The sequence below is a fragment of the Haplochromis burtoni genome, unplaced genomic scaffold, assembly GCF_018398535.1.
Source record: "Haplochromis burtoni strain Fernald_Lab_line unplaced genomic scaffold, NCSU_Asbu1 Contig_116, whole genome shotgun sequence".
Lineage (NCBI taxonomy): Eukaryota > Metazoa > Chordata > Actinopteri > Cichliformes > Cichlidae > Haplochromis > Haplochromis burtoni.
Window position 1 is genome coordinate 1,020,675 of NW_024582477.1, and position 14,582 is coordinate 1,035,256.

At 41.5% G+C, this 14,582-nt stretch overlaps 1 protein-coding gene across 10 annotated transcripts in view; it reads right to left on the minus strand.

The window, feature by feature from the left end:
* LOC102293088 (cytoplasmic dynein 1 intermediate chain 1) overlaps nucleotides 1–14,582 on the minus strand; it is a 64,311-nt gene that overhangs the window by 25,349 nt on the left and 24,380 nt on the right. For all 10 annotated transcript variants that reach the window (XM_042223638.1, XM_042223637.1, XM_042223636.1 and 7 more), the window contains 4 exons: nucleotides 13,905–14,000; nucleotides 11,184–11,355; nucleotides 7,888–7,987; nucleotides 7,631–7,756 (listed from right to left, as the gene is read on the minus strand). In XM_042223638.1, coding sequence (XP_042079572.1) covers nucleotides 7,631–7,756; nucleotides 7,888–7,987; nucleotides 11,184–11,355; nucleotides 13,905–14,000 — 494 coding nt within the window. The remainder of the gene's footprint in view (nucleotides 1–7,630; nucleotides 7,757–7,887; nucleotides 7,988–11,183; nucleotides 11,356–13,904; nucleotides 14,001–14,582) is intronic.

Consider the following 14,582-nt stretch of genomic DNA (forward strand, 5'->3'; position numbering starts at 1 on the left):
CTAGCATCATCAAGGCATTCTCATCCACAGAACTGCCTCTCACTCGATATTTAGTTTTTCGAATCAATCTCTATAAACTTTAGAGATGGTTGTGAGAGAAACTCCCAGCAGTTCAGGAATTTCTGAAACACTCAGACCAGCCCATCTGCCATCAACAACCACGAGAGTCACATAAATTGGAGTTTTCCCCATTCCAATGCTTGGTTTGAACTTCAGCAGGTCACCTTGCCTACATACACTGGGTGGCTGGGCCTTTTAGCTCTATTTATCTAGCTATCTAGATAGATCGAGAGATAGATAAAGAGATGCAGTGGGACTGCATCTCCATATCACTGCTGTTGCTTCAAAGCCTGACATTTCATTTCCAAATGCAGAGTGGCTCTTTGGGTGGTTTTCATCTCACATGCAGAGCAGGTCAGACACCTTCTGCGTCATCTCCTGCTAATCCAGATGGACAGGATTTAGGGAGTTATGTCTCCCGGAAGAAAAGACAGCAGCAAGAGTCACTTTGGTACATTATATTATGCTTGAGATAAAGTGGGGAAGTTTTACAGGGAGATACTGTGGCAGTAAGAACAGCAGGTTCCATTTCTTTCTTCAGGCAGGTTCTGCACACATGTATCATCTACCATATCACACACAGGCTCCCAAGGCTAAGTGTTTCTGGCAGCCTTTATTGTATCAATAGGAAGTGTTCTGTATAGGATAATACACACAGGGTACACCGTGATGAAAGATGGCACCCAGCAAGGGATTAGAGATGTGTAAAGGAATGACATAAGAAGAAAGAAAGCTACAGAGGGGCAAACAGTCTTTCTTTTGTTGCCTCCGCCTCTCTTTTGTTCTTTCCTCAGGCAACGAACTGTTGCTCAAGTCCACTCGGGCAGGCAGGAATGAAGTGAGAGCGCTAGGTTGAGGAGAAACGGGGAGGGGGCCTGATATGGCACGCTAGGCAGTATATCCTCCTAAACAGATCCACTCTCTAGCCTCATCCCACTCCCCCCCCAAACCCACCATCTGCCTCACCGCACTCATCTGTTTTCCACTCTGCCTTATCAGGACCAGATGGATCCGACTGTCTTTGGTTGCATCCCGGCTTCGCAACCACCTTTCTCCTCCCTTTCTCCCCCTGGCTTCACTCGTTTATGACACCCCACAGATTTTGTCACTCTGTGGTTTCTGGCAGGGAGAGAGGAATACCAAGCCAGAGTCTCCATTTCATCAGGCAAAGAATTGAGCGAAAGCATGAGGAGGCGGCTCTGGGAACACAAACAGGCCTTTCTTTGCCTGCTAGAGCTGGTTTTCCTTTATTTTCCATATCTTGTTTGTTTGCTAGGCTCCTATATTCACTTGGCCAATGCTGGTGTAATGTTTATTGATGTTGACATCTCAGGTTTTTTTAAGGTATTTATGAGAACGGCTGAAAGGATTAAGTTCTGATCGATACCGTTAAAGTGGTACAGGATAAACAAATTTTCCATAAAATTCAACGCTTACTTTCTGAGAGATGAAATTCCATCTACTGACATCTAATCACAATGGGAAAACTTTTTAAACTCTCCACATAGACACTGTTGGTCGGTCGATATCAAATACTGGCACATTGTCAAGCCTTCTGAGCAATTTTGTCCACCAGTATAGCTGCACATGGGTTCAAACTCACTCAAAGACAATGAATAATGCTGTCACATATTCCTCTCATTCCTACTCCCTCTACCCTTGCCCTACCTCCTTCTCTCCTCTTTGCCTCCCCCACTTCTCTTACCCAACCTTTCTGGAAGTGCCAGAGACTCAAGAACGAACGCTAGGCAGCGAGATATTAATAAAAATATGACTGAGTGCAATGGGATATGACAGTAGCGGCAGGGGTTGTTACAGGGAGTCTTGTGGTTTGGGGGGGTTCAGCGGAGGCTTTAAGTCAAACGGTCTCTTTAATGTGGTATGACTTTGCCCACTTGAGAGGCTGGTGTAAAGTTACAAGATTGGACCCAACTGGGAAGGGGTGATGAAGGGTCCAACTGCTGGGACAGGCGTCGTGAGGGGAGAGCACACTGGTACCAGAATCCCCAGCAGAGGCGGACCCTTTACTGAGGAGCTACATAGATCAGTGGCTCCTAAAGTGAGGTCATGAAGCTACGTTAACCGATCCCCACTACGCCGTTTCGTTTCATATACAGTTTATTCACTTTTTTGACTAAAGCAGAGTTTGATAACAAAAAAACCCTGCATTTATATTGTGTGCTGAAAAACACAAACCAGAACAAACTACAAAAACCACACTTCCAAAGAACTGGGACACCGTGTAAAATGTCAGACTTTGTTTTTCACTGTGACTTTGGGTTTTGACAATTATAAAAACAAGAGTTAATATTTATTCCTTTGTTTCATTTCCTAATTTCCACAGTCTCTTTCTGTAAACAGGGTTTTAAAACATCAGAAAAAATTCAGTTTCATGTTAAAAATCATGAAAAAGCGAAACAGTTTCCAAAAATGTCTCACAGCATAAATGTGAAACAGTTTTGACATATTTTCAATAGCACAGCTAGTTAGTACCACAGTTAAATTATTCTTTATTGGAAAAAGTACTTGGAAAAACAGTAAGCGGCACTAGATAAGTACATTCAAAACAGAAAGGTGTACTTAAGAACCAAGGAAGCTGTGAATAGCTGTGATATAAGAGTTAAAAAAAGCGGTCACGCAGCAGCAAAGCAAGAAGAAACAGAAAATGAAAACAAATCCTTGACATTCCTGTGACATCTGTTTATTACACATACAAGTGTTTCATTAGAATGCAATATTACAGTATTGCTGCACACTGCCAAAAATATTTGTGCATGGTTCCCTGAGTGCATTGCCCAATGTGACACTAAGACTCCTCCCAGAATCAAACTGGGAAGTATCCTTCACAACACCAGCACATCAAGAACAGAGACCAACAACGAATCAGGACTGGACTGTCATGGCTGGGTCTGTGACTCAGCATTTTGAGTTCATTATATATTGTGTATTTCTGTTTAGTATGGGGAAATGTTAAGTTGTTTTTGCGTTATCAGTTAGAACTTGAGTCTTTGTGTTTTGTCATTTATTGTTTGGGTTAAGCTCGTCTAGCTCTCTTACACCCCTAAGTTGTTCAGAATGAGTTCTGTTTATTGGATCTCCTCATTTCCCCTTCCCCTGGATCTTAGTCTTGTTTACACTTTGTGTTCCATGTCTCATGTTGTCAACCCATGTTGTTTGGTCTGTCTCATCATGTTTCCTGTTTTATTTTGAAAGAGTCCTCTTTGTTCATTGTATTTAGTTTCACTTCCCCTGTCCTGTCATTAGGTTCATGTGTGTCAGCTGTGCTCCCATGTGTGGCCACTTCCCTTGATCATCCCTTATGTGTATTTAGTCTCTGTGTTTCATTCAGTCTGTGTCGCGTCGCCTGTGTAACCTTCCCAGTTATGTCTCGTCATAGTCGTCACAGTTCTCACAGTCATAGAATTAGTTCTTGAAGTTTCATAGCTTTATCACAGTTTCATAGGTTTTTCTTAGTCTGTTTTCCAGTTTAGTTGTCTTGCCTGCACTCGTCTTAGCTTTTGTTTTTGCCTTCTGTCATCAGCCATAATAAAGGCTCACCTTTTGTTAAGTCATGTCACGTCTCCTTGCCTATGTCTGCTCTTGGGCCCTGCTGTAACTAACACACCATAGACTGTGATTTTACATATCAAATGTAAATTAACGTAAAATCACTATAAATGTAATAAAACATAATTTTCTTGTTTTTTAAATGTATTATTGTTAAAATACATTCACAAATGTATCATAATTTCACAAATATTTGTCCGTTATTTGAAAGATTGAACTGTTAAATTCAAATGTAATGCTATGGAAAAATATATAAAATGATTCTTATAAACTTTTTTACATCAAATAATTATTATTATTATTGTTATTTAGGGCGATCGTGGCTCAAGAGTTGGCAGTTCGCCTTGTAATCAGAAGGTTGCCGGTTCGAGCCCTGGCTCGGACACTTGGTCGTTGTGTCCTTGGGCAAGACAATTCACCACCTACTGGTGATGGCCAGAGGGGAATTGTGGAATTGTAAAACGCTTTGAGGGTCTCAAAAGCGCGATATGAATGCAATCCATTATTATTTAAACCAACTGTTAACTGTATATTTCTGTACATTTAAGTATTATTATTCATATTGCCGCATTCATTGACCTTGTTTATAGGTAATTTCATTGTTTAATCACATTAAAATGTTCCTAATTTAATGTTTAAAAGCACTTGAAAAAGGCAAAATCCCATGTAAAATTAGGGCAACAAACTGTATTGTCATTACTGAAAATAACCGTATTTTCATGAGAAGTTATTTTCTGGTATTATTTTGGCGCCCCAGCTGCCAGAATATTACTGTTTTTTTAGGATTTTTTTTATTTTACATGTCGCTAATTATAACCTTCCATACCTTAATCAAAACAGTAAATGAGGGATTATCATTTGGAAGAATAGTGCTTCTTCCCTCAAGCAGAGCACTGGAGACTTCAATCAATGCCAAAACCAGTGCATTAAAGTTGTTCTAGCAACACATAGCTGATACTATGCATATTTCTAAATAAATCTGCCACCAGTCTGTAGTGTTAATTTGTCCTGATGCTAATAAAACGGCACTGAAAAGAACTGAGATTCCGCCCAAAAGAAAAGCATGAAATATTGTATTTTGACACTTTATAACTTCATATTCCTTTAAAATGAAAAAAACAATGATTAGCCACTTTAATAGATAACCCATGAAATGCATTGCTATCTCTGTATTACCACAAGTTCCACTTTTACAAAGCTTCACTTTCGGTGTTTGTTGAAAAAGATCATGGATGCTGAAAAGATATATTTCAACTTTATGTTTACGTTCATAGAGGAGTGTGGTGGTAGAATAGATTCCACTACATTTAAAATGTTTATAGAAGTGTTTGCGTTGACATACTGTACATGAACTAAAGCAATTTCAGTAATAAAGTTTAATCTGACATCAAACAACAACAAAAAACAAACAGAAGCTGTTTTAATAGTTCACTTAAGGGCGGAGCTGCTGCGCTGGAGCCACTTAGAGTTCACAGGTGTACCTAATAAATTGGCCAATGAGCTTGACCTCACTGAAACCCCATCTGAAATATGAAGCCTCCCATAACCCACTACTTTTTACAATAAAGCCCCTGCTGGATCCAGCCTCAACCACAAACCCAAACACTCAAATACCAGCCTGCCCTGTCATTCTTTTGTATCCTACACACACACACACACACACGCGCACACATAAACACCATGGTCGTTACACATGCGTACAGCAAACATACAAACACGGGCATACACATATACAGTATTCATCTACCCATCCATTCATCAAACGACAGCAGCTTCTGTCTGCAAAAACAAAAACCGGCTAAGTGTTGCCAAACACTGACTGCCAACAGCAGCAGTGTTCACCAACCCAACCTACAGCATGTGTGCACTGCAAGAGTGTGGCCTCTCTGTTACTCTAGCTAAAGATGGCAGGTGAAAGGTGACCAGAAAACGAAAGAAAGGGGAAGAGGCGCTGAGCCCTGTGGTTTTGGTGGGTTAAAGAGCACAGCATGCTCACATATTAAAAGCCATCTGACACGTAGCTAACTAGAGTAGCGACTCTGTTTGCAAAAGACACCGCAGAGAGAAAGCGAGTGAGAAAAGCAAACAGTCCCCTGACTTTTCTTCTACTTTCTCCCCCTTTGTTTTATCCAGATCCAACAGTGACGTGAGAAGTAAACGCTGACGTTAAATGGTTTCTTTCTTACTTTATCGCCACTTAATCTGCCACTGTTCACCCTTCCTTGAACGTGTCATGTAAGACACGAGGTGTGGTGGTGAAATTTGGTGGGTGGGGGCACTTTAATGTTTTTATTTGCTCTCAGTTGTTTTCTTTTCTTCATCAGCATCATGTTGTGTAATGCACAGCTTTCCAGTAAAGGCTCAGATAAAACAAATCGCTCCGTGTGGACAAGTCAACACTGTTTGTAGTTGTTTGTCTGTTTCTGATACAAAGTGAAATTTCCCAGTTTTTCAGTGCTATTCAGTGTGTTCCCGTCACTGTACTCACTTTAACTTTTACAGTTTTATTGCTCCTTTTAATACACAGAGCATTTTATTTGCTGTTTACACAAATATCCCTGTTCCCAAGCATCTACTGCTCAGTGCCGACAACTTGCAGATCAGCATGCTCAGAAACCGCACGCTGTTAATAAAGTCAGACAGCGTCCGAGAGCCACATGGAAAAATCTACAGAATCGCAGAGCTACGAGATGCATAGCTGCAATCTGTCCGTACAACCGCATGAATTTGAGCAGCAGAATAAATTATGGTGCAGTAAAAGAATGGAGTGCTTCAAAAATCCATTACAGAACTAGACTTCATGTTGAAATATTTGCACACAGTGTGTGGTATGAAGGACTACGTTGCCCTGTTTGTTTCTTTTGCTTTAAGTTTTTAATAAACCTTGAATGTGAGAGTGTGCGCGTTCATGTCTGACATCACTTTAAACAGAAAGGTGACCGCTTATAGCATTTATACTATTACAGATGTATGTCTGCTTTTACTGTAATGTGCGTAAGGAAGATTTCACCTCAAAATAGAGCACAGCCTGGGTGGGCTAACACACTCAGTGCTGGATTAGGAAGTGGTAGGCCACATCATTTTACTACTGACACATCTCTACGTGGCCCTGTGGGAGCTGTGAAGGTCCCCACAGTCAATCGTTCCACCTCCCCACCTCCTTCCATCTCCAATTCTCCTTCCTAAAATGTATTATTTTCATTTGCAATTAACATCACAAGCATAAATTAGTTTCATTTCTAACAAAAACAGAGCACAGTCTCAGTTCAGGCAATACATGAAGTCAAGTACAACTGCAATGACAGCAGGTCAGCTGATGTCATTTTCAGCCCTCATCAGCTGAAATCCATACAACTGCCAAATTTCACACAGAGTACACTAAACTGCTTTATCCTTCCTAGGACTGCTGCACATCTGCAAGCCACTTTGCAACCCACATTCATGCTTTGCCTGACTCATGGCCAGAACAAAAGCTGGACGTGCCACCGTCAAGAGGTTCATTAAGTCCCATATCGAAGCCCTGAAATGAGTGTTCTCACCACCACCATCTTGGGTTTTTTTTAAACAAATGTAACGAGGTCTGACTATCAAGCCCTTTTGCTAATGATTTGTCAATTAAAAGCCAGAGAGTACATCCTGGAAAATCCCACTTTCTGACGCTTACAATAACCTCTAGTGGTAGTGTAAATATATATTTTGTTTAATCTCACAACATTCCAACCATTATTGCGTAAAGAAGTAAAAGCTGTAAATTACTCGATGGACATAAAGTTGAATTCATAAATATATTAAAAAAAACTCAAAACAAAGAAACTCAAAAGAAAGACATAAGAGGACCTCTTTTGTTTAACATGACTTTTCTGGGTTAGAATACTTGGAAATAACCATCCAGACATTTAAGACAGAAGTGGCAAAACTTAACCTGCAGACGTCTGACATCAGGACTGGCATCCAATAGTTCTGGAAATAGATGTGAGACTTGGCAAGTGTATGTTTGACGTACCTGACAGTGAAAGATGTACTCTGGGGTGGCCTTCTTAAACTTGATGTTCCACACCAGAGCAACACCGTCTGGTTCGTGTGGAGCATCCTCATTATTGTTATAGGAGGCAACCAGCAACTCGGGATACTGAGAGAGAAAGGAAAGGCTTACAAGACGGGAAACATCCAGAGAACGATATGAAAAAAAAAAAAATACCAACAGAGACATGGTTCATTATTGGCAAATCTTTTACTGTTTGGAAAAGTTTCAGGCCTAACCTGAGGGGACCAGTCGAGGCAGGTGATCACACGATGTTTTGACCAGTGCTCGTCATAGAAGAGCCTACTGAAGGACAGACTGGAGCCACTGCCCAAGTCTCTGGAAGAGGACAGTGGAGAGAAAGGTCAAAGGTTGCTTCAACTCAGCTTGGTTCCAATAGCAAAATCCTTGCCAGAGTTAATAAGTACCTGCCAACTAAAAAACTGACTTCATTCTGATGAAGTCATTTGTGATCACTGGCAAAGTAACTCCTAGTCTGGGCTTTACCAAAACGTACACACCATAGTAACTAGGGTGAAAGGGGAGCAACTTATTTTCTGCTGGCACAGCCACTATTTTAAAGCTGAGACTATTAATTGATTAAATGCCCTTTTGAACTGTACCATGTGTACTGTTTTACTAAAAGTGTAAGTTGCATTAGAACCGAGGCAAACATTCATTTTATAACGTTTACAAAAGTTTTAAAGAGAAAAAGAAACCAACATAAATGAAGATGTGTTGGACTGGCTATGAGTGGCACAATAATTTTAGGGTTGTTCGGCCATTCAAACCCATGCCATGAAGCTCCCGGTACCCAATTTCTGTGCTGATGTTAATGTTAATCTGGAAGTTTGGAGCGGGGTCACCAAGCTGATGAGTCGGCATCCTATTACATAAAAAGTGAGCTCTTTAGAACAACCAACAAATAGTCTGTATGGTTAGGTGCTTGATTTTATACACGTGTGACACTGACACTAAAAACGCCTGAATTCAGTGATTAAGAGATGGGGCTCAATACTTCTGTCCATATATCTAATAACAACTCTACAAGGGCAGCTCTCCAGTTGTAAGAAGTCTCTTATTGGAGTGGCACGGCTACAAAATTCTAACAAAAATCATAATTAAGATTTCTTTGGTCAGTTTGGACAGTTAATGATTAATTTAACAAACCATGATCCATATCTTATTAAAACGGGTACATTGAACTTTGAATGAATGAAAAACAAATAAATGAAAAAACACATCATGATAGTGGGAGACATCACAGTAATGTCTGGAGTTAAATCCAGACTGGGAGCTTCCACAGTGGGATGTCTGCAGACTGGCTGAGATAACCTGAGCAATCCGTAGAAAAAGGTACCTGCAGACAGCTGTTAATAATTTCGCAGGCTCATTTATGGAAACCTGTCAGTTTTACTTCCCACGGACCTTGATGGCTGCAGCTTCCCGTTTAGTCATCTTGGCTTGACATGCACTAAGTGGCAAGTGAGTTTCAGGTTTTAGGTAGAGACAAAAGTACATTGCTTTAAGGGTAAAGTGTGAGCTCGATTTATAACATCAAGGGGGGAAAAAACAAAACTTCATAGCAACAATTAATGTAAAAGAGTCATTTTTAAACTTAAAGCTGACTCATCACCTGGACAAACCTGGAGCGTAACTTACCACGCATTATGCCCACCAGTATGTGGATGATATCTGTATTGTCTGCAGTACTATGTGAGGCTGTATGTAATGAAAAAAGGTAGTGAAATGTAGGTTGTTACACTTTCAAAGCACGTCCTTGAGAAAAGAATAAAAAAGGAGGGCTGATGTTGAGCACTGAGCCATGGCCTGTTTTAGACTTAATCTCTATTTGACCACAGGCTTCATGTTTCTCTGTGGCTGCAGTGGTCAAAGTTGAAGTGAGTCAGTAAAAGCAGCATTCTTCTATAATAGCAGAGCAGTATACTAAAACAGCTTTGCACTTATGACTCTTACAACTTCGACCAACACCTCCATTTAGAATAGAATAGAATAGAATTCAACTTTATTGTCATTGCACATGTCACAGGTACAAGGCAACGAAATGCAGTTTGCATCCATCCAGAAGTGCTTTAGCCATGATATAGATATATTACAAATATATATTAGCAATAATATAGATATGTGAGTATATTACAGAAATGGGTCTATTATGGTATGTTATAATGTACATGGTATGAAGTATGTTATGAATATGCTATAACTACAAGTATGTACAGGCTGTAGTGAGTACAGGCTATGTACAGAATATAAATATGAACAACTATACAGAATATGAAATTAAAAAAACTATACAAAAATATGAGATATACAGCTATACAGAAACTATGCAGTTTATAAAGAGTTGTAGATTTAAAAATTATCGTATTGTACAGAATGATTATTTACACAGAATTATACAGTAGTGCAGTTAAGATCAGTGAGATATGTGGATAATTCCTACAGAGGCTATATAAAGTGCTAGTGGTTGTGAGTGGTGGTTCAGTCCATGTTATTATTGTGTGTTTGAGGGTACGGTTGTCCATTGTGGGTGTGTGTATGTTCAGTCCATGTGTTAACGTGGGTCAGATGTCAGGAGGCAGAGTTCAGGAGTCTGACAGCTGTGGGGAAGAAGCTGTTCCGGTACCTGGTGGTCTTAGTCCAGAGGCTCCTGTAGCGCCTCCCAGAGGGCAGGAGGATGGAGAGTCCATGTGATGGGTGACTGGGGTCTTTGATGATTTTCCCAGCCCTTTTCAGACACCGCTTCCTGTAGATGTCTTTTATGGCAGGAAGTGGTGCTCCGGTGATGCGCTGGGCAGTTTTCACGACCCTCTGCAAAGCCTTCTGGTCCGAGGCAGAGCAGTTCCCGTACCAGACTGTTATACAGTTGGTCAGGATGCTCTCGATGGTGCAGCGATAGAAGTTCACCAGGATGTCTGAGGACAGGTGGTTCTTCCTCAGAGTCCTCAAGAAGAAGAGGCGCTGGTGAGCCTTCTTGACCAGCTTGGAGCAGTTGGTCGTCCAGACGAGATCCTCGGAGATGTGAACTCCCAGGAACTTGAAGCTGCTCACACGCTCCACAGCCGTCATGTCTGCTTTGGTTGTAATTGTTGGGTTCCCTCGCTCAAAACGAGCATAAAAGTTGTTGAGCTCGTTGAGGAAGGAGACATCAGAGGATGCGGGGGAGGAGGGTTTGGTGGTCCTGTAGTCTGTAATGGTCTGGAGTCCTTGCCAAATGACCATTTAGAGGCAACCCTTCGGATGGCTCTTTAAGCTGAGATTTTTGTCAGTTATTAGGAGCTTTTTTTAAACCCACTGAGAGTGTGAAATCACTATGAAGACAAGTATTTGGAAGAACAAAAGCCACAATGTCACTGAAACTGCAGTGACTCAGTGGGCATGCACCAGGCTTGTTTAAAGGCATGAACAAAAGCTGGGAGGTTTAGTAAAATGGAAATAAAAACTGAATTGTAAATAAATCCTGACCCAATGCTCTGTCCAACCTCATGCTCCCATTTGCCTCCTTCCTGCTCACCCCTCTTTGTCGTCAAGGTCTCGGCCACTGTAATCGAAGAAGATGTCGCTGTCTTCAGCCAGAGCTCGCTCCATCACTCGGATGCTGCAGTCGAAAAAACTCTGAAACTCAGAGGAGTGCAGGATTTGTTGCCTCTCCTCCTCGGTCAGCTCCCGCAGCACTGGAAATGAGCCTGTTGGAAGAAGTATCAACATAAACATATAAACACACAGAGACATGTGAGACTTGTAGGCCACACTTCGCACACAATGTTGTTGTAATAGAAAATAACGGCAAGGTTTGAAAGCAATTTTGTTGCGTTCCTAAAATGTTAGGAGAGGGGGGAGGAAACATTTTAGGATTTGTTTCACAGACAGCATTTTGGGCACTGGTAGGACTGATTTCCTACTCAAATCCTATGAAGTTGAATACTGACAGTGCTCAAAGTCTTCACCGCAAAAAAAATCCTTAGAGCACAGTTCCCCCCCCCCTTTCCCCCCCACCTCCCCACTGTGCCCACAGTGCTCCCAGTTGAACATCAATCAGCTTTTGCAACATTGCTGTGCTACACGATACTGCATGTCTCACACAACCAAGCAAAATCAAGAAGGAATTTGAGTTATAATGCCAACACTGCAAATAATAGGCCAGTAAGGGGCAACCTTTGGAGCTGCCCAATCAAGCTATTGTGGAAGTGACAAAAGCTGGACTTTTACTTGAAACATCTCACATGAGGCGAGCATCAAAAAAACAAAATGTTAAAATGTCCAACCCTCTCATTCTACTTTTAAACATCCTAGGAACCAGAAGTAAGCCTGCAGCCTGAGAGCAAAGTGCTCTATTGGGTTGATCCAATCAGTTGCGATCAAATCCAAATCAGTTATGACCGAACTTTGAATAAAAATACTTTTTTTTTTAACCTAGCAGAAACAAGTTGTGAAGAAAGCACTCTGAAACTACGGTCATCGATGCTTTCAGTGCAAAAAAAAGAAAAACTGCCCATGGAGACAGGCTGTTAATCTGCTGTTTCTTATGCAAATAAGAAAAAGATGACAAGAGAAATAGTCTCCAGTGAATTAATGACTAAAGACAGTGAAAGGATAATGGTTGTACACTAAGACAGGGGTACAGGGCTGATTGCTTGACCTCTACAGAGAGAGCATCCAGTGGTTCTGGAAAGGCTTACTGCACATCAATACAAAGTTCCTCTGAATGGTCTCTTTCAGGATGAAGTCGTCACTGAGTGAGCAAAAATGATTATAGCAGAGATGACAAACTCATTTTACATCATAGGGCAGATCAGCCCATTTTTATTAAGTGGGTCGCACCAGTGAAACTCCCCTTTCTGTGATTCTAAAGAAGTTTAATTACACATTTGATCCTTAGGATGTCTTAATAGACTGTAAAAAACAACCCTGTAATTATAAAACAGAAAGTTTTTGTTGCTGGTTTTTCACTGTCATTTGATGTTTTTTTTTTACTGCCTATAATCACTTTAGTGTAGCATGAAAAGTCATGTAGACGGTCTTTTTCAGTAAAGATAGAGCTGTAAAACATATTAAAATACAGGTAAAAGTCCATAAATTTACAGCTTTCTTCACAAGTTCCAAAGCTGTCCACTGGGGGCTGACTCTGGCCCCCATGCCTTATGTTTGAACCCTTGATTTATAGGTCTATGCTATGGCCAGTCCCACCTGTCAAACCAATGGAAGACTTGTAGAATCAATGTCAAGGTGCACTGAAGCTGTTGTGGCAGCATGTAGTGACCCCACACCTTAACCATTTTCCCTTTAATTATTCCCCCCTCTTACGCACTATATGAATTAACAGCTAGTGTATCCAACTATATCCACACAAACACTGTACTCTGCTTCTACTACTACTTGCAAAAGAATCAACATGTGGCTATGACATTAGACAAGATTAGCATTCTCTTCATCTCTATCAAAACCAGAATTGCATGCAGGACGTAATAAACTACAAACAGTTCCTAATGCATCATTCCTAGTAAAAAACACACAAAAAAACGTAGAGCAAGAACTTCATAAACAACGGAATAACAAAGCCCTGTGAGCGACCCGCCTCCCTTTGAACGTAATGGCTGCACAGCACGGCGTCCACTTTTTGAAGTCACTGTCCCCAAGCACACACGCGATTTTCCTCACACTAACACACACACAAACACACACACACACACCGACCTTTACCCTGCCTCTTGACTTTGATCCCTCTCCATCTCTTTGTATTTCTTACGAGTTGTCAGAAAAGACCCAGTGAATCGAGTGGCAGAGATCAAAGGCCAGACCTTGTAATAGGCCAGGATGGAGAGGAGACGGATGACTGTGTGTTTACGAGTGCGTGGGTGCATCTGCCTATCTGTGTGTGTTTGACTCACACTTGCTACAGTCACGCATATTCAGAATATGAATATGTCCATCATGGCTTGTGTTTGAACCAGGTCTTTTTTCTAGGACTTCCACACACGGGCACATGCATACACATACACACACTTCTCCATTCCTCTTCACTTTGAAGACGAACGGGGTCAAGTGACAGGTTTTTAATCAGTGCTGACCCCAAGATGCCATGGTCCTGATATGCTGAAACCTGCCCCCACCCTCCTATCTGATCCACCCACTGACCTGAGAAGGGTGTCACACACATGAGAAAAAGAATGGGAAGTTTATTTTGGGGTTTCATTAAATGAATGGGTTTTTTTTTTTGTTGCTAAACTCGTTTTACCTTCTTTGGCTTCCCTGTTGTCGTCCTCATCCTGTTGCTCCGACTCTGGCCCCGGCTTCGTTTCCATCAACTCTTCATCTTCTTCTTCTTCCTCTACTGAGGGAGAGTAAAAAAAAAAAAGAAGAGAGAGAGAGAGAGAGAGACAGAGAGCACTCATGTTAATCAACAGCTGTTCCAATTTTCTTCGACCTCCCGCTGCGTGCTGCCTCCCCCCTCCTCCTTACCAAAATAATCATTCCCAGACATGCACCGGTACACCTGACTGACTAACATTCAGACCAAATGGGTTTCATTTACAAACACACGCACTTTGTTTTTTAGAAATCACACGAATTCCAAAGCCACGCAACTTCCCTTACAGTTGCGTAGTAAGTAAAGGCCAGAAGCTCGTGTCCATCTCTACTGTCCTGCATGCACATCTGTGTGGGCAGCTTGGTTACTGTGCACCAAAATCACAAACGCACACAGACTTGGCAGGAAATGTGAGAGTTTTGTGTGCCCTCCCCTCTTTCCCTCACCTTTGACCCCATGCAAAGAGATCCTGTGATGTATGTGTGTGCATGCGTGTCTGTGTAAAAGGGGATTCCCTCTGCATTCCCTCCAATCAGTCTCTGCAATTACACTTGACTTGAAGAGAGTGTGTGTGTGTGTGTGTGTGTGTGTGTGTGTGTGTGTGTG